Source organism: Cryptosporidium bovis, assembly GCF_009768925.1.
Source record: "Cryptosporidium bovis isolate 45015 chromosome Unknown contig_12, whole genome shotgun sequence".
NCBI lineage: Eukaryota > Apicomplexa > Conoidasida > Eucoccidiorida > Cryptosporidiidae > Cryptosporidium > Cryptosporidium bovis.
The window spans coordinates 60310-85801 of record NW_027125036.1 but is presented as its reverse complement, the minus strand read 5'-3'; the positions used below and the strand labels follow the sequence as shown (position 1 = coordinate 85801).

The 25492-nt window shown below is 33.2% G+C and overlaps 10 protein-coding genes across 10 annotated transcripts; 7 read left to right on the top strand and 3 right to left on the bottom strand.

Moving 5' to 3' along the window:
- Positions 1 to 421: 421 nt before the first annotated feature.
- On the top strand, positions 422 to 2065 carry FG379_000505 (uncharacterized protein; the record flags this gene model as incomplete). Its single annotated transcript, XM_067325916.1, has 1 exon — positions 422 to 2065. The coding sequence occupies one exon, from the start codon at positions 422 to 424 to the stop codon at positions 2063 to 2065; it is 1644 nt and encodes a 547-aa protein (XP_067182756.1).
- Positions 2066 to 2759: 694 nt separating this feature from the next.
- FG379_000503 (uncharacterized protein) lies at positions 2760 to 4406 on the top strand (the record flags this gene model as incomplete). The annotated part of the gene is made up of 1 exon (XM_067325914.1): positions 2760 to 4406. The coding sequence occupies one exon, from the start codon at positions 2760 to 2762 to the stop codon at positions 4404 to 4406; it is 1647 nt and encodes a 548-aa protein (XP_067182754.1).
- A 1404-nt stretch (positions 4407 to 5810) lies between these two features.
- Positions 5811 to 7376, top strand: FG379_000502 (uncharacterized protein; the record flags this gene model as incomplete). The annotated part of the gene is made up of 1 exon (XM_067325913.1): positions 5811 to 7376. One exon carries the CDS (start codon positions 5811 to 5813, stop codon positions 7374 to 7376), a length of 1566 nt encoding a protein of 521 aa, XP_067182753.1.
- A 1600-nt stretch (positions 7377 to 8976) lies between these two features.
- On the top strand, positions 8977 to 12444 carry FG379_000501 (secreted with cysteine rich repeats and a mucin like threonine rich repeat; the record flags this gene model as incomplete). The annotated part of the gene is made up of 1 exon (XM_067325912.1): positions 8977 to 12444. One exon carries the CDS (start codon positions 8977 to 8979, stop codon positions 12442 to 12444), a length of 3468 nt encoding a protein of 1155 aa, XP_067182752.1.
- Positions 12445 to 13505: 1061 nt separating this feature from the next.
- FG379_000500 (thioredoxin) lies at positions 13506 to 14033 on the bottom strand (the record flags this gene model as incomplete). Its single annotated transcript, XM_067325911.1, has 1 exon — positions 13506 to 14033. One exon carries the CDS (start codon positions 14031 to 14033, stop codon positions 13506 to 13508), a length of 528 nt encoding a protein of 175 aa, XP_067182751.1.
- Positions 14034 to 14715: 682 nt separating this feature from the next.
- On the top strand, positions 14716 to 19080 carry FG379_000499 (uncharacterized protein; the record flags this gene model as incomplete). Its single annotated transcript, XM_067325910.1, has 1 exon — positions 14716 to 19080. One exon carries the CDS (start codon positions 14716 to 14718, stop codon positions 19078 to 19080), a length of 4365 nt encoding a protein of 1454 aa, XP_067182750.1.
- Positions 19081 to 19292: 212 nt separating this feature from the next.
- On the top strand, positions 19293 to 20225 carry FG379_000498 (uncharacterized protein; the record flags this gene model as incomplete). The annotated part of the gene is made up of 1 exon (XM_067325909.1): positions 19293 to 20225. One exon carries the CDS (start codon positions 19293 to 19295, stop codon positions 20223 to 20225), a length of 933 nt encoding a protein of 310 aa, XP_067182749.1.
- Positions 20226 to 20332: 107 nt separating this feature from the next.
- On the bottom strand, positions 20333 to 20749 carry FG379_000497 (60S ribosomal L34; the record flags this gene model as incomplete). Its single annotated transcript, XM_067325908.1, has 1 exon — positions 20333 to 20749. One exon carries the CDS (start codon positions 20747 to 20749, stop codon positions 20333 to 20335), a length of 417 nt encoding a protein of 138 aa, XP_067182748.1.
- A 934-nt stretch (positions 20750 to 21683) lies between these two features.
- Positions 21684 to 23036, top strand: FG379_000496 (membrane associated with a RING finger; the record flags this gene model as incomplete). The annotated part of the gene is made up of 1 exon (XM_067325907.1): positions 21684 to 23036. One exon carries the CDS (start codon positions 21684 to 21686, stop codon positions 23034 to 23036), a length of 1353 nt encoding a protein of 450 aa, XP_067182747.1.
- A 327-nt stretch (positions 23037 to 23363) lies between these two features.
- FG379_000495 (uncharacterized protein) lies at positions 23364 to 25091 on the bottom strand (the record flags this gene model as incomplete). The annotated part of the gene is made up of 1 exon (XM_067325906.1): positions 23364 to 25091. One exon carries the CDS (start codon positions 25089 to 25091, stop codon positions 23364 to 23366), a length of 1728 nt encoding a protein of 575 aa, XP_067182746.1.
- Positions 25092 to 25492: the final 401 nt, after the last annotated feature.

Sequence of the window (25492 nt, the reverse complement as noted above, 5' to 3'; positions counted from 1 at the left end):
GAAATATAGTATTAGTCTGTAGCTTGATGTATTTAATAGCATAAAGGGTACAATTGACATTCATGTTATATACTTGATTTCCGCAAAATTTCCCATTGTACGGTTTTCACCATAGTCGTAATTTGGCGTATCCATTCTATATCCAACTCAACTCTTTAAGTAGCAGTGTGGAAACAAGGGTGGCAAACGGCGATTACACAGAGTAGATAGGAAAATGTTAAAAATGCAAACACCCTTAGGGTTATAGTTCTGATGTTTGAGCGTCAATTTTCAAAGATAAATAATAATTTGCATTAAATTGAAGATAACCAAGGAAACGACATGCGCGCGAACCGCCTTTGAGTCTTGACTAATATAGCTTGGCATGAAATACATGAATTTATTTGAGCTTTGGAGATAGAAATGCTAATGTTTATTGATAATGAGGCCTCGGATTACTGAATATTGTTTGGTTTTGGTTCTAATTCTGATTTGGGGTACTTTTGTGTTTGGGAGTGAGCGAGCAACGTACGATGCTTCAGGAACAAGCTACAATAGGGAAAGTAGCTTAAAGAGGCTTTTTGAATTGATTAACAATGAAGGAAAAGAGCCTATTGGTTCTTTAGAGTCTAATATTACTTTTTTTTCTTACTTAGACAAGACTGAACTTGATACATCACTATGCAAGGATGTTTCCAGTTATGGAACACTGAAACCTAATATAGAAATGGATAAATATAAGGATATTTGCCATATTCCAAGTAAAAGTGTTTCATTATCGTACTATGATTTTGAAAAGTCTTCCACTAAAGAAGACTCTATAGATGCTGGAAAGAAATTTTTCTTTCCAAGAGTAAAAAGTTATAGAAAAGACCTGCCAATTATAACTACTGAACCCTATCAAAGGCTTATGACCTTTGCCATAGAAGTGTGCATGGTACCCTCTATGTGGTATTTAGAATTGATTCACTGTATGTTTGTGAGTACAATACCGTATTTAAATGGAATGTTGATGAGTTATAGCTTGCAAGATATTGTCGGATCTGCAATTATGTCAATGGAATACAGGAATGAAAAGTTCAATTTGAATAACTGTATGGAGAGCGTATCTTATGTAAAGGACGATGCCATTTCATCTAACATGGCTGATATATGCCATAATATGAAAAAGTGTTTGGACTCGGAGGAGTTTACTTTGGGTGATTTTTCTGAACTAGAACAGGAATTTAGTTATAGAATTAAGAATGTGTATGCAAGTGTTCCGAATTTTGGCAAACTACTGAAACCTACTTTATTTGCCAGGTATTCCATATTGTATTCAATACACTTGCTTTTTTCTAAGTTTAAACTTAACAAAGAGTATCCAGAAATAAATTTTTTGGTTATTAGAATTATGACAGCTTCTTTGAGTTACTATGCTTTGGCAAAGGAACTTAATCTTCTGCTCGAGTCAGAGAGCAAAGTTGTTGATTTCTTCACAAAAATGTTCACAAGTCTGATGTTCAAGGACACAGCTACGATAATTAATAGTTGTAAAAAGTCCGTCGCTGATTTTGGCAACAAACGTTTAGATGCGAAAATACTGGATATATTTTGCAAAGAGATATTCTCAGTTGGATTTATAAATGAAGATATAGGAATTCACAAATATAGAGTCGAAGGTTATTTGGTAAATCCAAAAAGGGTTCTGTTGGAATCTTATGTTTCCGTTATTCCAGAGATGATGCAAAATCTAAATATTGAAAAGTATGATTGCGCTTGGATGTACTTTGGGAATCTAGACGGTAGTCTAAAGGCTGAAACTAAATTTGGAGAAGATGTTTCTAAACAAGTTGAAGGTTCGGAATACGGTCTCGACTCTCAAGGTGGGACGACTACGGGTAAAAAGAAAAAGAAAAAGTCATTTTTCAGGACTGTTGGTAAGTTCTTTTCAAGGATAACACGTAGAAAAGAGAGTATTAATCGCCCCAAAGTTGACGACTTTAGTGAATTAGTCGAGTCCAATGAGTCCGTTGTATCTACCGAACAACCTAATACAGAACCTGTGCAAGAAGGAGGGGTAAACGATAATAAGAAAATGAACTAATATCTCTGTAAAAATTTAAAGAAATAGGTGACTATAAAACGTTGAAAAGGCAAGATGCAATAATACCCTTGGGAATGAACACACGGATTTTTAGGACAAATAGAGGAGGGTTATCTGCTGTTAACGCAATATTTCCTCCTTTCTATTTACGATTTACATCATTTTCGTAACCTAAGGAATAGTGACCAGATTGAAGTCAAGTCTAGAGGCAGATATTAGTTACAAAGATAAGTATTACTAAGGATAAATACACGAGGAAACCAAAAACAAGAATATAGTCTAAATACATATATCCCTTCCACAATTTGTAATCATTGTGTGTTGTCCAGTAAATAGTGATTATTAGCACTTTTTTTGAAATTTAGACAAATAAATCATTTTTTTTCCTGCATTACCTTCGTAAATATACATTTTTAGCTCGGTACGCAAATTAACTCCAACACTCAATATGAATGTATAATCAACATATTTAAACCTTTTACATCTTCCGTAGTTTTTTTAGAATCCAGTCTCCCAAACTTAAATGGTGTTTTTTATTCTGCCCTATGCCAATTCTGAGAAAATCTAACCACGGTCTGGCGCTACAATAGAAAAATGTAATTGTAGATTTCAAAGTATGACAAGTTTAAAGGCGGTAACGTACTCAAAAATTTGTTTACATAGATATAGCCTTTTTCACTAAGGTTTGTTCAGGATGCCACGTGTAAAATTTTCGCCTTTTTTACTTGTTACATTGATATTGTGGAACTGCACATCATCCCTGCGAACTGATACTGCGGAAGGTGAAGGTCATGAAGAGTATACAGATGAAGGGATAAACAAGGCCCTTTGCAATTTTCATAGTAGGACAGACGTGGATAGGCATACTGTTTTTCAGGGATTAGATAATAAAAGTGGAAGGGAATCTGGGTGGTTGTCATTCATTAAGTTGGTTTATCCTATGAAATTAGATGATGGGGACTTGCGGATACTGAAAAAATATTACAACAGTGTTTATATCGGATCAGAACCACCAAAGATTTCACTTTCAGTGGACATTCTTAAAGATGAAAGTAAGGAATTTCCAAAGTTTGATGATATAGGGGTGCCGTTGCATACCCCGGTAGAAACAAAAGTGAAGAATTTTCTCAATTCTTTATGGGTATTAAAGCATACGAGTACACGAGAGTGCTTATTGTATTCACATTTTCCAAGAGTTAAACACTCTAGAAAGAAGTTAAGTGTACTAACGTATGAGCCTTACCAAAGGGTAATGTCTTTTGCGATTGACGTTTGTTTGATTCCATCAATTTGGTACTTGGAACTTATTCATTGTATGTATTTTGCAATAGTACCGAGATTAACGGGTACTATATTCAGTTACACTTTGCAGGACATTGTAGGGGCTGCATTGATGAGTATGGGATATAAAGATGAAACTTTTATTTTAGAGAATTGTTATCACTCTGTTTCATTAATAATAGATGACCAGTTGTCACCTCACTATGTGGAGATATGTCAAAGAGTTAAGTCTTGTTTAGATTCGAAATCCTTTGAAACCGTTTTTAAGGAACAGAAAAATGAATTTGAACAAAGAATCAATAATATTTACGGCTTATTTGAAGCAAAGGATAATCATTTGACTCCAGGTGACTTTTACAGATATTCGCTACTGCTTTCAATTTCATTTATTAAGATGAAGAGAAAAAAATTAAAGTACTTTCCTGAGAGAAATTATCTACCTGTTAGAATTTCCCTCTCGGCATTAGCATTTTATTTAATTACTGACAAGTTTAAATGGAAGTTTGAATCAATGAAAGAAATAGTTTTCCTTTTCGTTGAGCTAATTCTGGAATCTTTGTTTAAAACAAACACTTCAGATTTTGATGATTGCAGATACACATTATCAAACTTTGTGGTTAACAATGAAAAGTTTAAAACTGTTGTATTGCTTATATTTTGTAAGGAAATATTTTCTGCAGGGTTTGTTGATGAGGATATTGATCAGATAGGAGATGACCTTCAAAAATTCGCAACTGCTGTTTCACCGAGAAGAGTTCTGGATCCTGCTTATTCGTCTTTAATTCCGAATATGTTAGAAGATTTACCTTTGGCTCAATATGATAAATCATGGATAAATGCAATATTAGAGTCTGGAGAGTTACCCGCTGCTCCAAGCAAGCTATTTGATGTGCAAAAAGTGTATACATCTAAGAAATTGAAAAAAACAATTAAACGTGATAAATTTAAGACTGGAGTTAAACCTTCGACTGGTAAAACTTCTATTAAAGTTAAACGCACACATCAGCTTAGATCAAAATTCAAGAGCGATACAAAGGTTTTTATACGAACACACCGTTAAACTTACAATTAAAATTTATTCTATTTTAGACGTATATTTGATGTGGCCATAATATTTTACACTTATGAAGCTTAAGTAATTTAAAGATTATTACTAGAATACATTCAGTACCTTCACTTTATCACAGTTTTTCTGTGCACTTGAGTGTTGTATATTTCGATACTAAAGAAAAGATTTTTGGACAGAACTTGAGTTTGTATATGGTAATTATTATTTGGTCATTTTTTTAATGATTATCTTGTATATTATAGTTCATAAATATATTTAGATGTGGATAATACCGTTATAAGTTACAATTTAATGTTTGTTTTTTTAGGCAAACAATCTAAGTTTCTTGTCATCCAGGTTTTAATTGAATTTACTCGGGTTATATAATTTTATGGTTAGCAGTTAAAAATTGTTCAAAGATATAGGAAAAGTAATTCGGTGATTTAAATCTTGTTTTACAGATGAAGTTCGGTAAAATTACGGTTATCCGGAGATTTATATTCCATTATATATGATGTTTAGTTTTAGATTTTTATTTGTTTTTCTTAAGAAAAAAGGAATCCTCTAGATACGGTGCGTAGTAATGTAGATAGATAATAACAAAGTAACATAACATTGGGAAAACAGGGTGTGGTGCTTGTTAGTAGTAATAATATCTATCATTTAGATTGCGCGTATTGATAACTTAAGCGAGATATTCAGTCTTGTTTGAGTGATATTGAAGTAATTTTGTTCAGCGTAATGGCAAATAATATTGAAAAAATTGCGTCATTTCCTTTTTCATCTAGAAACTAGTATAGATGTTGATTATTTAAGCAACGCTATATTGGTATTTAGAAACAAAATAACGTTTAAACACAAAATTAATATTTAGTGCATATTCGTAGCTCAATAACTATTATTTGTAAATATCACACTTTCGTTGCCGTTATTGAGGACTAGGTCATTTGCTTTTTAGTAAGAAACAAAACAGGTTCTTTCGATTTGAAACATCTCAGCTATTCGATTCCATGCATAATATACGCCGAGAGTTTGTATGTGGCGCCAACATGCGGGATTTTTTTAATCTACTAGGTACCGAACTGATTTTATACAATTATTTAAAAAATGATTCAGAATGGTTGTTTATTAAGTTAAATTTCAGAGTGGATAGATTTTATTTAGTGATAAGACCAGGTATTTGGGTATAATTTATAATTTACAGATTTTTCGGCTTTTAGTGTATCCTTGCATGATACGGTTTGGATATTAAGCAAGGTTCATTGTTACTAGGTTCTTTTTTATTTAAAAGAAAGCGTTTTAAAGGAAATAAATAGGATTTCTCCGGTTGGTAGTAGTATATATGGCGATTTCAGTCGGGAGGTTTCTGAAGTTATTAATTGTTATTACCATTAAAAATTTTGTGTAGCTGCAATTATGCAAGTAGGCACAAAAACGTTTATAATAGTGACATTTTTCTTGTTTTTATGTAAATTTTCTGTTAGTTCAGTCTCGAATGTAATAGATGATAAGATAGTTGAAGATGCGAGTCCAGTGGCAGAAAAATCGAGTTGGGGTTACTGGCAATTAAGTGGATTTGTAGGAATAATAACAGGAATGACCCCAGGTGACGCTTTAATTGATTATAGTGTATTTTCAGAAGGGTGGTGCACTCAACATAAATACAACATTGAAGTGAAATATGGAATCTCAGAAAAGAATCCTGGACCAGAAGAGAGTCAAAATTTGCTCAAGACCCACATACCGAATTCCGAGTTTAAGCCACTGCTCAAAATTAATTCATCGAATGGGAACAATGTTATATATCTGAATAGAAGAAATATACCTAGAAGTGAACTAAATTCACTGCCGCTTGAACCATTTCAAAGGGTGATGACATATGCAATAGAATTTAATTTGATACCTGATATGTGGTTCTTAGAGTTGATATATTGCTTGTATTATTCAGTTTCTACATATTTGGATGGTATTGCAATGAGTTACACCCTTCAAGAAATACTCAGTTCTGCATTATTAACTTTAGATTACAAGACAGGGAGTTTTTTAATAGAACGTTGTTTTTCTTCAGTAAGAAGATTCAACGATGATAAAATATCGTCAAAATACGTTGAAATATGCAATTCAATGTTCAAGTGCTTGGATAGTAAGAAGTTTTTATCACCAGAGTCCTCGGAATTAAGTAAAACATTAGCTATAAGAATAGAAAATACATATAAACAATATTTTACGTTAAAAAACTTGGACGGGACGTTTGACCATAAGTTGTTTGGAAAATATAGTCTATTGCTATCAATCTCAATTTTTAATAATAAGAAAAGAAGTTTGAGTATGTATTCTCTTGAAAAAAATTATTTGGTTATAAGTTCGATGAATGCATCCTTGGCACTACGTCTTTTAGCTATATCTGTTAACTGTCCTGTATCAGAATGCAGTGACAGTAATATTGTCGAGTTGGGATATAAAATAGTGAATAGTGTGAAGGACTTAGCTAATGAATTTGCAATTCAAAAATGTATATATTTATTATTTTCAAGTACGTTTTTCAAAAGTGCAATGAAAATTCACATGGCCAGTGAATTTTGTGTTGGTTTGTTGTCTCTTGGATTTATAAATGAGAAAATCACAGTTCCAAGTGGTATTGATTTAAATCTCCTATCTAAAGCAGTAATGCCATATAGAATAACATATCCACATTATCTTGGGTTAGTTCCTGTCATTTCTGTTGTAGGCCATGATGAATTTTCCCTTTCAAATTGGATTGAGGACTACAAAGCGGTTGATTTAGGTAAAGAAGATGGTGATGGGAAATTAATTCGCAAAAAAGTTTTTACACTTAGAAAAGTGTCCTCAAGGACCTCTAAAGCTGCAGTTAAGTCTAGAATGGTAAAAGAAAGTTTAGATTTTAAAATCAATAAAACAGGTAAATCTAAATTTAAAACAGGGTTAACTCGCCTAAAGCGATCGTTTCTCGGAAGAGATTAAAAGGTGACACAATGATGTATTTGAAAGAATGTCTAATACTAACAAATTAATAGAGATTTTGATTTTTCATCCGTTCCGCAAAGTTACATTCAACTTGACTTTTATTATGATAATGAATACAATTTCAACCGTTACTTTATGTAATTATGATGTGTAAAAAACTGAACATGATGTTTCTATACATTACTCCTCGTACATGCATGCTTGTTTTCATATATTTGTTCGTTACAAGTCTATGTTCAAAGTTATTTATTCAAGAATAAAGTGAATTTAGTAATTGATAAAAGAGGATATTTTAACGAGATTATTCTTTTTTTTAAAGTTTTTAGCGATGGCTTCGCATGTGAGATTTTTACTTTTGGGTGACTTTGTCAAATTATTTCAGTGCATCTTCTTACACTATTGCTTTGTATTTTACTACATTTATTTAATTTTATTCTCTTATTTCTTCTTGAAAGTTATAAGTTATTTACTAAATTCAGAAATGTTAGCAACTCTAACTCATAATAACACTCAACAACTGGGTTCTGGTGTACATAGCCGACATTTATATATTTATTGTCATTAAAGCATTGCAACGCAATAGCTACATGCAAACTTGACAGATGTGGAGGGCGGCAAGCAGAGATTATTATTGTAACAAACACATGTCAATGGCTAACCCGTACAAAATAGAAGGAATGAGTCGAAAGGGATACGGGAATCAATAATCACAAACAAAGGAACATCAATGTTTGTATCTAATCATCTTTAAATCTCCAATTTTGTCATTCCTTAGGAAGAAATAAAGCGACTATCTAAGAGGCGGCAAAGCAGTCGTATTATTGTAGGAAAGACCGGCTACAAACATATATGACGATAATGACATAACAAGGGAAACGATAGACAACAATTATTGGGAACTAAACATACAGTGAAACGCGAGTTTCAACCCTTTTGTACTTATTAGTTCACACAAACAAAGTCTCAAAAATAGATTTTAGTATTCTCCGAGTTATTTCCACATCCCGTTTATCACACCAATAGCCTGTATGAAATTAAATATTGAACTAGTGGTATTTTTTTATTAATGATTAAATACGTTAAACATATTTTTATTTATCTCTATTTAAGTGTATTTCTATTGGTTAGGTAAGGTGATGAGGCGGGAAGTTACGGGTACTAATAGTGGATTTGTCTAACCCAAATAGTGGTTATAGACAAATTATTCCACGCGTAGTAGGGGAAAAAAATAAAACAAATAATGTACCGGTACTTGTATAATATATAAATTATTAATATACATAAATACCGGTAATTATTTAATAATATAAAGTTATACGTATAAAATGGGGGTATAGATGAATAATTCAATACTCGATAGGTAAATAAATAAGAAATATAAGATATTATAGTTCTAAATAGAGGATACGTATAGTTTATTTAAATAGGTAGAGGTAATAAATATTATTCCTTTATTATTTTAGAGATAGTACAGAGTAACTTATAATTCTCTAAAAACAAGTTAGTCTTGGGTTTTTTCCATTAAGTTAACTCAGATTTGGTTTCTTCCTTTCAAGTTATAAATTGTTATAGAGAACCAAGGAGTGTTTTATTAGAGATGTATACAAAATTATTTAAGTTATTAGCACTTCTTGTTAGTATAACGATACTGGTATCATGCTCGGAGAATGATAAAAAGTCCTATATTTCGCCGAGATCAGCGAGATTGGCACTAACTCCTGAACCGGAAATTCAAGCTGGAGTGGATTATTCACCAAATGTTAGGCCATCTGATTTTCTTTCCAGGGTTAGTACAATTGAACCTGAACAACAAACAACACCAACTTTACAAATGGTATTAACAAAGGCGGATGATGGTACTCTTGTTGTAGAAAGTACAGGAACATCACCAACTTATTCCAAAGACTCTCTTTTCTACTATCCACTCATTCCACCAACACCTAGCGGTGTCTCAAACTACTGCACTGAAGATATAAAATTAATAGAGAATCTGGAACAGGCTCTTATTTTCGAAGTGGAACCGATTATTGAATCATTACCAGAAACAGAAGCGAAGAGAGTGTACGAAGAGGTTCTCTCGTACTTGAAGTCGCTTTGTAAATCTCAATTTAGAAAGTTGCATGCACTGAAGCAATCAGTTTCAGAATTGGGTGACTCTCAAATTACTGAGGAATTGGTTATAAAGGCCTTTACATATGCAAAAGAGAACGATATTCTCGTAACAACAGCATATATGTTGGCAGCTCACTCGACACCGTTCCCAATTCCAGGAAAGTCCCCGGAAGTTCCAAAGACACATGAGGAGTTGATCAACTACGTTAAAGAGCAGTGCTCATTAGTGAAGGCGCAAGGAGATTTCATGGAACAGAATGTTGGAAGAGTCGACAAGATAGCAGTTTTATATCAGCGCCAGCATGCCCAAAGAACTTATCTTAGGTTGAGCGAGGACGTTCGTTCAGAATTAGAAGTCTGTAAGGCTGTTTACGAGGAACTACAAGCAACTAATACAGTTTCAGAGGATGTTTACAATAAAGTTTCTGATCAGGCCCCAAGAATTGATTCAATTAATGCAGGAACACTCTCTCTTGCATATCACTTGGACAAGTATTCACCCGTTTTGCCATTATGGGCAAGAGATCAGACAAGGGATCCATTTATCGTAGGTACACCTGAAGGTTACGGTGTTGTTATGCTTGACCCATCTAAAGAATTGGAAGATTACTATAACAACGTCGTTCTCAAGAGAGCCGAGGAAGGTGATAAGGATGCGGAACGTGCTCTTCTTGTTCAGAGGATCGCTGTCTCCGTGCTTGAGCATCGTGAGAGAACCACAACTCATGCCGCTTCGAAATTCTTTACGGTATTGGAGTGTCGCGCTATTAGTTCTCTCTCTAAGACCACTACAATTGTTGATCCAAATGCAGACTTCTCTACTAATGAGGTCGAGTCTGATGTTGAAGAAGCAGCGGGTCCATCTACACCAGTAGTTACACCAGTGACGAATACACCAGTACGCAGACTTGCCGAGGCAGCATCTGAACTTATCGACGAGGAGGATGATGATGAGATCCCCGAGATCGTGGAAGCTGTCGAAGTCGTTGAAACTGAACCATGTACGGAAGATCCAGAAGTTATACTCGAATCTTTGGCTCAAGGAAAATTGAATTACGAACCAGCTCAATGTGCCTCTCTTGCATGTCTTGCTGGTCCATCGTGCATTACAAACAGGGATGGTTCACCGAAAATTTGCTACAAGCCAGTATGCGTCAATAAAGACTGTTCTCATGTTGCCATTCACAAAGTTGACTGTTCAGAGGCAACTTGTGAGCATGGAAATTGTAAACCAGGCTCGTGCGTTGGTGGCAAGTGCGACATTGGAAGATGTGTTGGTGGCAAATTCCAGTCAGGTTCGTGCTCAAGTACGAGATGTGTTGGTTGCACAACAGAATTACCAAGAGTTGAAGGTTGTGACGTCCGTCCTCCACACTGTGAAGAGGGCGCCTGTGCACCATCAAGAATTAGAGGTGCTAAGTGCGTTAAGCAAGAGTTCTTAGAAGACTACCACTGCGCTAAAGGTGAATGCAAAAGACAAGATTGTGAGACATGTGGATCAAGTGGAGGAGCTGGAGCTGCTGGTGGTTCAGATGAATGCGTCGCTCCTACATGCGTTCCGGGTTCATGCACTACGGGTTCATGCCATTCAGGTTCATGCATTCCTAATAACAGGCCTGATGACCATTGTGTACATGGTTCATGCACCGGTGGTTACTGCATAGGTCCAAAATGCAGTGCTGATGAATATGATGGCTTCAGATGCAAGGCTCCTAAGTGTACTCCGGCGAGATGCAATTCATCATGCTCGGATTGTACATGCACTCCAGCTAGCTGCACAACTTGTGGTTGTGTACCACCAAAGTGTGTTGGAGGCAGTTGTGGCAGAATCCAATGTTGTGGATGTGCACCAGTAAGATGCAGAGGCGTTAAGGTTGTTCCAGCCCGTATTGTGGGCCGTGATGGACGTGCAGTTGGTTCGTGCCAAAACTCATCATGTGCAGGTTATAACTGTTGTACATCTTCAAATGTTTCTGAATCCCCTGGTTCTTCAGGTGATTACTATCCAACAATTCCTGTAACAAGCACTACCACAAGAGCAACAATAAGACCAATAACCACCACCACTACGGTAGGAGTATCAACAGTGAGACCAACGACTACAACTACAAGAGTAACCATAATCACTAGACCAATCACAACAACTACAACTACTACAAGAATGACAACCACAACAACTACTACAAGAATGACAACCACAACAACTACTACAAGAACGACAACCACAACTACTACAAGAATGACAACCACAACTACTACTACAAGAACGACAACCACAACAACTACTACAAGAGCGACAACCACAACTACTACAAGAATGACAACCACAACAACTACTACAAGAACGACAACCACTACAACTACTACAAGAATGACGACTACAACAACTACAACAAGAATGACAACCACAACAACTACAACAAGAATGACAACTACAACAACTACAACAAGAATGACAACCACTACAACTACTACAAGAATGACAACCACTACAACCACTACTACAACAGGTGGAAGTACGAAGGCGGTGTTTTTGAGAACCTCATCGACATCAACAACAACAATTCAAACACGCTTTGGTAGATCGTTAGCGCAAGTGCCAGGCCCAGTAGTACCTGAAAGCACTAGACCAGAATCTGGTAAACCAGAGTCTGGAAAACCGGAATCTGGAAAACAAGAATCTGGAAAGCCAGAATCTGGAAAGCCAGAATCTGGAAAGCCAGAGTCTGGAAAGCCAGAGTCTGGAAAGCCAGAGTCTGGAAAGTCATGCACATGTGTCTGTAGCGGCAGTGACTCATCCAAATGCGCAGGATGCGGTACTTGCAATTCAGGAAAGTCTTGTTGCTCGTCAGGATGTATGTTGGCATCTGGCTGTGCTTCATCATGTTGTGGCGGTGGCTCAGCAATGTCACCAACGGCTGCAGCAGCAGAAGCAGAAAAGCAAGTAGAATAAGTCAATTACTTGGGATATGATACTATGTGATTCCATATGTACTAACTACTCCCGAGTACGTGAGGATGATAATAGAGGAGGTTTAAGCAAGGCTGTTTGTAACTATATAACTTTTTTCTGAGATTTTGATTCTTGTACTCTTTACGCGTGATGTCAGTCCCTTCTATTGTTAGGAAGCGCTACGCTAACGACTATTGGTTCATTTACAGGGAGACAGTTTGACTGGTAGTTTCAGAACATCTATCTATTTTAGTCACTCGTACCGAGGCGAAAGTATTGCCTTGTTTTATTATCCAATACATATAACACTGAAACATAATCACTCACTTTTAATATATATGATGATAGGACCTAGTGATATATTATAGCAATTCATGTGCGTTTGGCCCTGTATTACTTCGCGTGCCGTGTTACAAGGATGGGCTGATCTTCATAAGTTACTTTTACGGCAGACTGATTCTTATCAAGTAAGTTGTGGATTCCTATGGAACGATTTATTCTTAGCACTACGTCCTTCTGTAGTCCGCTTTGGGTAAGTATCGGGGGTACAAATAGAGTAGGTGACCTGTTCAGTCCGTCGGTAATATTCCGCTGTCTGCTGTCACCTGCTCTGTATGCTTTTAATGATTGATCTGGGGTACATTCACCTCTCCACTCCTTGCAGTCTACCTCGGTGGTCCTTGTATGTGGGGCATCTTTCCGCCTCTTTTGTGAGCAACCGTGCATAATTTGTGGTAGTGACGGAATAACGTTAGATACACGGATAGGGGAGAAGTGTGAGTTGCTAGCAATTGCAGGAATGCGGTATTTACTTAGTCCTGATAGTTTCCCCCTAGGAGATGTAGGAATGGAGGTTCCAGCATTAAGAAAGTTTTCAATTCTTATTTACATTTTGGTTTATTCGAATAATAACACCGTGTCAGTGTTTTTCTTATACAACTAGATTTTCTTTTCATTCGAGTCTCCAACTCTAACCCTGTTTCTTGTGATTGCAATGCAAAATTGGAATGGTTCGTGTATATATACACGAATCCGAGTACTATTTACTTGAAATAATAAATCTACTGCTGTTCCTTCTCATATGGCTTCCATTTTGTTATATCGACATAGTCGCCTTTAGAACCATATATGTTTACTCTTCCTATTTTAGTAATCTCTCTTCCATGATTTTCTGATACATATATCTGCATATAATTAACGTTTTTGAACTTAACTAATCTCAAATCTATTATCTCTCCAGATAGAAGCTGAGGGTTTGATATTTCAACCTCCTGAGTACAATTTTCAGTCTCAGCGTCATTTATGTCATACGGTGTTGCATTTACAAATAATTTGACCTTTTTAGGACCAAAACCATCGCTAACTTGTTTTTCTGCTAGCTTAAATGATATTCCGTCTATATTTACAGGCTGTACAAAGTTAAATCTAGCAAGTAACTCGTGGTCCTCTTGCGAGGAGGCGTATATTTCTAGATTCGATTGAAACAATGCATTTTTGAATGGATGATTTATATCTTCGTTTAAACACTCAAGGGAATCACGCTTTATGAAGTCTACAATACTGGCATTTAAATAGTTATTGTTATACATTTTGTTCGTTATTTTAAGTTAAAAACATGAATATACATAGTATTTGGATTTATATTTTCGTAGTTTATTCATTTCGGATAGGTAGATAAAGTCACCAACTGTTTCCGTACTTTGGGTTCTCGTTGACACTTACCTATTTCTTGTATTCGACATGGCTTACTTTTATCTTATTATTTGGAATATACTACTTTTTAATGTGTAAATGACTTTTGTCCCAGAATATTTACACTAGTACAAAAAAAGTTTAAAAAGTACCACTTTATATTTTTTACACCTTTTTATATTTATTAGTGCCATTTTCACCTTCTCGTGAGAACATTAACAAATGGGAAAATAGGCGCCAAGTGGGGAATGTATATAATTGCATGCAACGTAAATAGTTGTGTTTTATAATGGTAAATTTCTAATTAATTGGGAAGGAAGAAAGAATTAAATTAAATTAAGTAAAAAAATTGATAGGAATATAAAGGAGAGGCGTGAATGCGGTGGAATCGAGTAAAGAAGACAAAAAAGCAAGGTAAGAAGGTGGAATAAACTGGGAAAAGTGCGAACAAAAGTAAGAAAGGAGGTATTGCAGTAATTTTACTGATTTGCCGATTTATGTGTGTATGTAAATGGATGTCCATAATTGATTAATAGACGAATAGGTAAAGAATTTTAAATAATAAGCAATGTGTAAATAATGAAAGACGAATCAGGACACATACCGGATATATTAAAAATAAACTCCTTTAAAGGAAAAAAAGTACTTACTTTTGAAAGATTGAGGGAAATAAGTATTTGTTTGTCAAACTTAAGTATTAATGTAGAACTCCCGATAATTAAAATATTGCTTGAGTGTGAAGAGCTAGATAGAGAACCTAATGAATACAAGAGTTTGGTATTAAACAGTATATTTGACTGTTTGAGAGTAGGTTTGCCATTGTCAAGCGAATATTACAGTGAGATCATAAGCGAAAGTGAATTAACATATAATAAAAGTGGAAACAAACTAAAAAATAGTGAATCTAATGCATATAAAAAAGTTAATTTAAATGTAATTAATGGAATACAAGAACATATTGAATTAGTACTAAAATACATCAAGAATGAAAGTTTGTTGAATAAAAACAGCTCAAGTATGACAACATGGATTTATTCACTAGAAAGAATAAGTGAGGATAATTCTAAAATACTTGCATGCATTCTGGAAAATATTTATCCAAATGAATTAAGAAAAGAGAAGTTGGTTCTTGTTTCTAGATTGTATCTGGATTTGCTTGAAAATTCGGTTATTTATTATAAACAAAATATAATTGATATATGCAAAAATACATTAATTGGACTATTATATAATTCTAGGATAAAAGATCATAAAAATGAAATAGTTTTATTGTTACTTGTAAATTTATCAACAAAATTAAGTAATAGTAAAACAGGCAATAATAGTAAATTTAATTTAATTTCTAATATATGTGCTATTCTTAGCAAAGCAGGTGCAAGCAGTATATCTTATTTCACAAATAAATTGCTAGTAGACACGATTAAATATATGAAAAATAAATTTAATAAATTAAATGACAAAAAGGAATCATTGAACAAAGACTGCAATAAATATTGGTGGAGGAATAATGCATTAATGACGCCTAAATTTATTAAAGAGTTGATAAACGAAAATGTTAATGAACAAGAATTAAACAAAATAATTGTCCAACTTATTTATTTTCTAAATAATATTGACAATGAATATGTACAGGCAGCTATAGCTCAATTAGTTTGTGACTTGAAAGAAAAAAACGATAAAATTAGGTTCGAAGTAGTAAAATTGGTTTCAAAATTAATATCACTTAATTATGCATGTGACAACAATATAGTTGGTAATTTAAAAGGTGTACATGCTATAATTGATGAAAAATCATCATTTGACAAACTAAACAGTACATTACTTGATTCGTGGATTTCTAGGCTAAACGATAAACAAAGTGAGATACGAAATAATGTATTTAATACATTAATTGAAATAATCAACAGTTTTTTAAATAAAGAGTTTAGCTATGAACATATTAAAATAGTAAAAATTATAACCGAATATGGTCACATTTCGTGCCCAAATATACGTGAAAACATCGTTATTTCTCTATCTAATTGGGTAACACATATTGAAAGTAGCAAAAATAATGATCAGATAGTGAATAATACGGTAAATGAATGCATTCAGTATCTTCTAAAACATATATCTGATAAAAATAGAAATGTGAGATTGTTTTTAATAGGTTATTTTAAAAATTATAAAACAAAAGAAATAGTTAATAATTTATGGTTCCTTTGGTATATTTCATATAAACAAAATGATTCATATATGAGAACTGTTATTGAGGAAATTTTGGTTGAATTTGATTCTTTTGAAATTTTAGCTAATCACTTAAACAACTACAGTAATAGCAATACCGATTCAAATAAATCAAATATAACTACATATAAAATAATTAAAACATTTATTAACCAAAGATTTGAGTTGTATAAATGCTTTAAATTATTAACTATTTCCATATATTTAAGCAAAAAGAGAGAAAATAGCAATAATCAAGTTATATATGAATATATCAATGCGCTTAAAAATAGGATTTCAAACGAAATTTCACGTTTTTTCTTAAATGACAAAGAAGTGTCTACAGGAAGTGATGAATTACTAAACGACATAGAAAATACATTATTTGACAAAAACGTTTTATTTAATTGGAGTTTATTGCTGGGACTTGACTTTAATGAACAAAATTATAGTCCAATCAGGTCTGACGTTATCGAAGAATTGTCAGAACTAATAAATCACAAAAATAAAGCAGAATTTAGAAAAATATTAAGTTATATACGATTGTTTAATATTAATGGCAGTAGTAATTACGAGAATACATTGAGTACTATATTACTTCCAAACATTTCTATAGTAAATTGCTCCAAAGCTAGCAACAAAAAACAGGCAAACGATGTAAACACTGATAATATTGACGAACACGCTATTGATTATATTCTAAAATTGCAGTTTAAATACATGATTAGTTGCATTCATTACTTTATAAATGATGGAGTTCATATTGATGCTCAAATTAATATACAAGGATCAGTAGATTACTTGAATTACATTATTGGGTTGTATAACCAAATGGATATATTCAAACTGTATGAGAATTATTATTTTGTATCTAAATCAGTATTTAGAAATAAGTTAATCAAATACTTATCTGTGTTAAATTTAAAAGCAGATATATTAAATATATTTAATAATAAAATGGCATATGAATGTTTTTTCAGTAAACTTAGCAAACACAATTTTATATTTGAAATAATAGATGAAAATAGTGATTTCGTTGCACAAACTAAATGTATTATTTACCAGATTTTCAATAATATAGATAGTTATCTGGTAAATAGTATACTTATGAACTACAATGACATGTACAACCACTTTAAACAACTGAGAAAGAAACTTAGAGCCGACAAAAGTAAACGCAATTGTATTGATATGTTTATTCTGTTCTTGGAAATTGAAAAAAAGGGAGTTAAATCAAATGAAGTGAATAATGAAGAAATTGAATATATAATAGATGAGTTAAATAGTAAGTTATGCCAAGAATTAAAAGGCGATAAAAACTATATTTGGTGTAATATAACAGAAATACTAAAATTAATAAAAATAATTAATCAATTGTTTTTCAAGCTAAATAATATAAACGAACAAACATTCTCTGAATACTTTAACAATATTCACGCCTTGTTTAAGAGTTATTTAATGAATGGTGAACTTGATTTTGATGATAGCACGAATAACCTGGAGTTTGAAAATAAATATAAGAAAAACAAAATGTTAATTGAATATATAATTCGCAAAGGCGAGTACAATAAAGAAGATAATATCGAAAATATAAAAAACAATATAAAGATATTTGGTTTTAGCATATATTTTGAATTAATTAATGATATTTGTTTTTCTGAATTGAAAGAATTTTTTAGGAAGAATCACTTAAAAATGTTGGATGTATTTGAACTAAACGATAATGATGCAGTCAACAAAAGCAAAACAGTAATGTTTTCGAGGTTAGTAATACCACCAAACAGAGAGACAAATAAATCAATATTAACGACTACATTGGGTAGGTCTATTGGAATATTTATTTTGCCAATATTATCAGTATACTCTGTAAATAAAGAGGGAACTAATGAAAATTATTTGCTTGAAAATATGTTAAATATATTTTTAGATTCAACAATTAATAGTAACAGCATTAAATTTGAACAATTATATTGTATTATTGACTGTATAATATCAGTATTTATATACTATATTTCAGTTACAGACAGCATTACTTATTTAAATAATGGTTTATTAATAAATGAAATTATACATACTTTTGTTAAAGTTTTTTATAATCAATTAAGTAAAAAAATAACTGGTAAATTTAATGATAAAAGTCCATCCGAACATATTTATAATATCGGAATATACTGTATATCATTGTTGGAAGAGCTAAGAATTAATCATGAAATTTTACTCGAAAACAATACAAGTAATTGTTCCAAAATTGAATATAGCAAACCCTCTTTATCCGATTTTTGCCAAGGATTACAACTTCACTTTTCTTATTTTTTCATAAATAAGAACGACCCAAATATATACAGAAGGGAAAGCACTGATGTTTTTGATTTGTGGAATTATCTACTTAATACAAGTAAATATAGGATTCCCTGTTATCTGTTTACAAAAACGAGTAATCACAAGAGTGAATATAAATCAAACATTATTTGGAGCATTCCTCTAAACAATAGCACAAAAAATATTATTGTCAGAAAAATAAAAAAGAATAGAAAAGCGAGCAAGAAATTAGACGATTATGAACACTTCAACGACGAAAATAAAAGGTACAACAGTGAATCCGATGACTGCTATTATACGAGCTCTGACGAAAGTGAAGAATACAAAAACCCAAAAATTAGAAAAACATCAAATGAAAATACCGGATTTGAGTTAAGGAGATCCGATCGCTTAAAAAACCATCAAGTTTACATAAACTGATGGCTATATTAGCATGCAATACAAAAATGGTTTGGCGCCATGGTTCTGATCTTTTTTCTGTGTGGGAATAATGACACAGAAGAATGAGTTAAAAAAATAAGGAATTTAACGTGGATTAAATAAAAAGATAGAGAAGTGAGGATAAATTTTTTTATTTTGAACAAAACTGTTTAGCTGTTTAGAGTGATGCGAATATACAACATTTTTAAAAAATGCTGGGTTATAGCAATCATTCAATAGGTTTTGAAAAGGAAAAGAAGGTTCCAATTTCTCAAGCAAATCCAGTTCAGCTTTCCGAAATAATGATGAAATTAAGATTTAAAGCTCACAATGAGACTAGTGCATCTATATATAAATATCAAGTAGAGTATCAATATCAATATAGATATTACTTGGCCAAGTTATCGAGATACGAGAGTTTGGAGCACTCGGTCACAATTCAGCTGTGTTCAATGATGCCAGAGGCAAGATATAGAATAAATGAGAATGCAGGTTACATATTGAGAAACTATACGGACGAGGAGATATATTACTCTAGATATCCTGTTCCACAAAATTTGTGTTACAATGAAGTACAAATATTCAAGGATTATATATCATTTTTGTCAATGAGGCGTTCATTGTTAGAGTCTAGAAAGAAGATATGGAGATTATATACTACAATAGAAACGAAAAAAAAGGTGCAAAAACTCTGGGAGAGTGAATATTACGAGGCCTTAGAAGAAAAGTATGAGAATGACTATACATATAATTTGACAGTAAACAACTTCGGGAGACAAGTTAAAGATTACGCAGAAAAACTGAGACAAATAAGGTTTAGCGAGTCAAGGAAGGTAAAGGAATCAATGGTGTTAGGCATGTTGGAAAGTCAGGGTCAGGACGAGTACGAGAAAAAATATAGTGACAACGAACAAGTGAAGAACGACTACAAAGACATTTGCCCTTACTCAGTGTTTTCCTTTGACAAAAGAAGAGTTTGCCTTCACCGTCCGACGAGATCGGAAAGTCCAGAACATGTCAGAACAAGTAAAAACCACAATAATGGAGGAGACGTGGAGTCAATGATTCCCGATTCCGAAGTAGTAAAAAAAGAACTCAATAAACTTCCTCCGAGACCGGGAAACTCGAGCCCACAAAGTCCATAATCACATTCTTTATAATTGACAAATCAAAATAACAATTAATATCAATAAACTATGTAGGTTTTATAGTCTACCATTTAGTAATGTTCTAGTCAATTGAATATCAATATTCACTTTTTCTTACTCGAACTTTGTTTAGAGTTGTTACTTGAAGATTTCTTTTTAGATTTTGGTATTTTCTCCTCATTCTTCTTAAGTTGTTCCTTTTCTGCAATAACGCTCTTAACTACTTTCTGTTCTTCAAGTAAAAATGCTCTCAGTATTCTTTGACGTACACATGTGGCACATTTAGTTCCTCCGTAGGCACGTGATACGGTTCTTTCACGCTTCTTAAGGTGTTTCCTTTCATAAGGAGCACATGCTGGAATTCCTTGAAGTGGCTTCTTGCAGTCTCCACATTTTGGTCTTGAGTAGACTTTCCCAATATTATGTACTAAGTTCCTGCCACCTGGGGTCTTCACTACTCTGACTCTATTAGATGGGGTGTTATAACGACACTTTCTACGATATGTTACTCTCGGAGACATCTTCAATTCCAAGTTTCAATTCAAGTTTAAATATATGTACTTGTCCCGAAATTATTTACGCGAAATCCCCGTCCTAGTCCGCTTCGTGTACCTGATCTAAAACCAATAAGTTCAGGAGAGAATGAGAATTAATCAAATTTTTCCTAAACTCAAACAGTGAAGGCGTAAATCACAAGTTTAAGGATTAATTTCAAATGGAATATCCCTGTCCTTGAGGCCGCACAAAGAGTACCACTATTGTCTATTAACGCTTATTCTAACTTTGACCTTAATTTTACCGGAGACGCCGTCCCATTTTTTTTTCAAAATAACGATAAAAAATAATCTAGCGTTGTATACTAGTAAATAATAGCAATGCCATATTATTACTAATAATAATAATACTCTCTACAGCAAAATTGTTAGCTGCTTCATTTAATATTCGTAATTTTACGCATATTATTAACATTACCGCCTATGCCGGTACTGGTGACGGAGACGTGTGCATCGCGGTAATGTTGAAAAGTAAATAAATGCAAACAATAATACGATAGTAGAATAAATATAGAAAGTATATGGTAAAAACATAAAAGAAATAATATACAGTTACATGCGTAATAAATTCAAGGAAAAAGAGTATAAAATAATAGTTTGCATGTATGATTGAACATGCAGGATACAAACGGATATATAAAGGTTTATAGGCATATATATATGTAAATCAGCAAGCACTTGATTGTTTTCCGAAGTTTATTCCCGGATTTTTTTCATGTAGAAGATACTACAGACTGGACGTTGTTTATAAAAGAACATTAATTGTAAGCACTGCATGCAGTTGTACTTCGTAGGATATTAATTAGCAGAAGAAATACGCAATAAAATTGTACTATATAATGGATTGTGGAGAAAGGTCATAGGGAATTAAAAAGAATAAGACAGGTAACTACGGATAATGATGAAAAATGAGAGAACATACAAGAATGATATTGTGTCTAAGGGCATCCATAAAAGAAATAATGTGGCTATTTTTAGTTCAATAAAGTATTTTAAAAACCATAATATTTTTAAGTTAAAGTTTAAAATAATGTTAATTAAGGAAAGAATAAACACTTTATGCAGAAAGTACCTAAACGTACAGCCTTTGTTTAGAACATCTAGTAGAAATGTGGTTGTATCACCTGTAAGAGAGAGTTCATTGAGAAATATATATGGGAATGGTTCATCTCGGAACGGATACGACTGTGACTGGAGTAACTACAATAACAATACTAGTGGTGCATATAATAACGGTACTAATAGTAGCAGTAGCATAAACGGCAATCATGGAACTAGCAACAATATAAGTGTTGAACAGGAATCTGAGGATTCATTGATGCAACTGGTCTACAACTATCCAGAAAAGACATTATGGTTTTTAAATGGTACATTGAATGTATGTATTATATCTTTTTCAGTAATGGGTGCATTTTCGACTTTATATGTCTTGTATAACTGGAACTACAACTACGAAAGAAGTCCATACTTGACTGTTTGGCTGCTTATTCACGGGTTACTTCAAATAGTGCAAGTTGTATTTAGAGTAATTTATAAGTTTATACTTAACAAAGAAAGCATACAGAGTTCGTGTGGTGGTAGGATTATATTTATTTTACAGTCTGTTAAGAGACTTACCCAATCCAAAACATGGAGAATAGGTAGACTGTTTTCTATATTATACTATATTTGGTTCTCAGCAGGTTTCTATTGGATACTTTCCGTAAGACCCTCCAGTGGTGAATATGAATATGACGACAGTTCTGGTCTAAACAGACTAAATAGAAGTGATTTAGTTGAGAATTCTTATGTATTGAGCCGAGCATCTCACTATTTGTTAAAAAGTAATTCATTTGAATTGGTAAATAATCTAATCAAAGTTGATTTTAACTCCAATCTATGGCCATTTTATCTCATAACTATGTTGGTATGCACATTGAGAATAATTGGCATGTTGTTCTTTTTCTACTTTGTTTTCCCCTCCATGGTCTCAAGTGAATATTCAGAAAACAAGTTTAAAGCTTATACTATAAATAAACTGGAGAATTTACCAGTAAAAGCCTACAGTGAGTGGAAAAATATTAAGGAAAGGGATAGATGCAACGGAAAAAAACATGCAGTTCTGCAAGATAACTGTATTATTTGTTTAAATGATTTTTCTAATGAAGATCTTACGCGCTGTTTGCCATGTGATCACGTATTCCACGAAGACTGTATTGATTTGTGGCTACTCAGGAATGCAGTTTGTCCCTTATGCCAAACGGCACTTAAATGATACAATAAAATGAAAAAAGGAATGTCAAAGAACGAAGATAAAGCAGGCCTAACCTATTGTTTATGCATCATAGTAGACAATTTTTAGTTGAACAAATTCAGAGGTAGATTTTATATTTACATATACTGTCATGTTCAGTTCCCTTGTGTCACTTTAGATTTTACTAATCACACAAGTTATTTTTAATAGATATTTCCCCATTTAAAATATGCATGTATGCATGCATCTATGGCACACCTAGGACATGTTAAATCACGGTAAATTTACGGCTATAAAAATACATGCAAGTAGGTAAAATAAACCTTAAAATAACATTATTGCATCTGTTTAAGCTTTTTGTTTTTCCTGTTCTTTCTGTTTTTTTTTGGAATTCGAAATCCTCTTGTTCTCTCTTTCCTTCTTTTCTGCCCTTAGTTCATCAAAAGTCTTTGTTTGTCTAGTTGTTATTCTTTTAAATAGCGGATCTCCGACGCAAACAGGGGTATCTGGTTTTAGATTGTCATAATTTGTGCTTGTATTCGGAATGGTTTTAAGTGGAGTTCCCAATCTGCGGAAGACTTCATCACAAGAAACAGTTGTAAAGGGACTTAACAATAATGAAACGCAATAAACACCTTCCAATACTATTCTGATAGTCTCTACTCTTTCCTCTTGTGTTTTTCCATTAGTCGAGTCCCACGGAGCCTGTTCTGTAAGAAATTTATTTATGCTCCTGGACATATTAAGTGGTATTTGAGCGCATTCGTCTATTTTAAATAGTCTCCAGGAATCAAAGTAACTTTGAAAATTAGCCTCCATGTCAACTGGTAGAGACTCAAATTTTACTTCTTTTGATGGATATGGAACAACTCCGTTGCAGTATTTGTTGGCAAGATTTGTTATTCTGGATACAAGATTACCAAAAGAATCGGCTAATTCACCATTATTATAGTCAATTAAAGATGAGAATTGATATTTCACATCATTGCCAAAACGTCCTTCCCTGGCTAAATAATATCTAAATGTATCAGAACCAACCTCAGAAAGCTGTTCAATAGGATCAACAACATTTCCCAAACTTTTACTCATTTTTTTACCATCAGAAGCTGTTACAAATCCATGAGAAAAAACTGTTCTAGGCAAACTAACTCCAACACTCATTAACATTGCTGGCCAAACTACACAATGAAACCAGGTTATGTCTTTACCAACTATGTGTATACTGTTTTTCCAGTATTTGTTGTATAAGGATTTGTCTTCTCCACTCCAATTTAGTCCCGTTAAATAGTTCGTCAGGGCGTCAAACCAAACATACATCACATGATCCGGATCATTTGGAACAGGTATACCCCACGAAAAAGTCGTTCTACTTATAGAAAGATCCTCGGAATGGTCTACTAATGGTTCCAATTTAGATAATATTCCCTCTCTACTTGATTCTGGCTGTACAAATTCTGGATGATCTAATATGTGATCTCTTATTAATCTTATGTATTTTGATATTCTAAAAAAGTAAGAAGGCTCCTCCATCTTCTTTAGTGGAACTCCCGATACAGGATCTTTGTAATCTGACAGCTTTGCCTCTAATTCAGTTACAAAATTCTCCTCTCTAACATTATACCAACCTGTGTAATTCCCCAAATATATATCTCCATTTAATTCGCATTTTTTCCACATATCCTGAGAAGACAAGAAGTGATCACTGTCTGTGGTTCTTATAAATCTGTCAGTTTTTATATTTAGCTTATCATTCATAGATTTAAACTGATCAACATTTGCATCGCAGAGCTCTTTGGGAGTTATTTTTTTTTCTTCTGCAATATTTGCAATCTTTTGTCCATGCTCATCAGATCCCGTTTGAAACCTCGCATCTAAACCAAACAACTTTGCTATTCTCACTAAGATATCAGATGTTACTATCTCATAGGCGTGTCCCATATGAGGAGCACCATTTGTGTAGTTTATGGCTGTTGTAAGGTAAAAACTTTCTCCAACCTGATCCTTGTAGTGCTTTCCGGAACCTAAGTGAGGCACTGAGTTTATAGAGGAACCATGACAACAAGAACTCAAATCCATTCTTTTAAAATATTATGTCTTTTCCTGTAAATTTTGCTATTTATAGGTTTACGATTTTTTGTTTGTCTTTGAAAAAAGAATGACACCTTATTTCATCAAAATGAACAATGGAGTTTTACCTTTGTCGTAATAATGTTGCAACAAAGTAGCTATATTACGCAATAAACACTGTTTGAGTATATGTGATTCCTTTAGTATTCAAGTACCTTATTGGCTTATTTGAAGTTTCCCTTTGTAAATTCTCCAAGAGCCAAATGACACAAACTGGCGTAAAGTGGCACTTAAGTATTCTCTTGATGTATTAACCAAAACCGCAACTTTAACGAAATAAATGCAACAATATAGAGAAACAACAGATTACATATCTGGTAGCGAGTAATCCAATGTAATAGAAAAAGGGA